An 882-nucleotide genomic window follows, 5' to 3' on the forward strand; every position below is an offset into this window, starting at 1 on the left:
CACTTGCTCTGGTTTTGCTCTGTGCCCTCCACTCTCCTCGTCCCTGTCTCTCATGCTTCTTCGAACCCTATGCTCCGTCTTTGAGAAACCGCGACCAGGGTTTGAAGTGCACTTTGACTCTGGGCAGGGGTTTAACACTAAGTTAAACCGGTTCACCGATTAACAAGTCCACCTAAGTGATCTCCACCCCCTCCCAGGTTACGATTTTCAAGTCTTACAAGGGAGCTCAACCCCCTTCCCCCCCCCGAACTCTCCTGTAATTCGGACCCTGACCGCAACACATCTAGCAATTTCTGTGTAGGGAATTTTAATTAAATGTCATTGCACATCTGTTTGCAGTTGTCCACATGTTTTTGTTTTTAAATCCGGTTTCCATTTCGTCTGGGTCGCCCGATCAGAGCCACCGTAGTTTGTCCGTGTTCATCCATGTACTGTTTAAGGTCTCTGCACGGGGCAGAGTTGCTAAATAACGTCCCCCGTCTGTTTTCGGTAAGCCGGCGTGGTGGTAGTCAACAGCTGTCTCGAATTTTTTGTTTTTGCCATGCCTGAGCTGATGTCATTTCCCCGTTGCAAACACGGCGGCTCTGGTGCGGTTGAGATGTCACGGGGGTGGGAGGGGAAAGCGAGCAGGGAGGAGGGGAGAGCCGGGGAGGGCATGCCTTGTCCCAGGACCTGGTTTACTTAACGTTCCCGGCTGAGGAAGCCCTGGTTTAAATAGAATTGCAGAAGCTGGCTGCTCACGTCAGATGAGGCAGTGATGACTATGGGACTTTAAATTTCATTGTTTCAAAGCGGTAGTGTGGAGGGTGAGAATGCAGGATGCCTTTTCTTCTGGGTTTGAGACAGGTAACCCGTTTTTCGGTGGTGGCTGCTGGGTTTGGG

The 882-nt window shown here is 51.1% G+C and overlaps 1 protein-coding gene across 1 annotated transcript in view; it reads left to right on the forward strand.

The window, feature by feature from the left end:
- The first annotated feature begins 643 nt into the window (after positions 1-643).
- WBP1L (WW domain binding protein 1-like) overlaps positions 644-882 on the forward strand; it is a 36842-nt gene continuing 36603 nt past the window's right edge. Inside the window, exon 1 of the mRNA XM_019502743.1 lies at positions 644-846. Within this exon, the coding sequence (XP_019358288.1) occupies positions 820-846 (27 nt within the window). The 5' untranslated portion in view covers positions 644-819. The remainder of the gene's footprint in view (positions 847-882) is intronic.

Source organism: Gavialis gangeticus, unplaced genomic scaffold (assembly GCF_001723915.1).
Source record: "Gavialis gangeticus isolate Ggan-Ray unplaced genomic scaffold, GavGan_comp1, whole genome shotgun sequence".
In the NCBI taxonomy this organism is placed as follows: domain Eukaryota; kingdom Metazoa; phylum Chordata; order Crocodylia; family Gavialidae; genus Gavialis; species Gavialis gangeticus.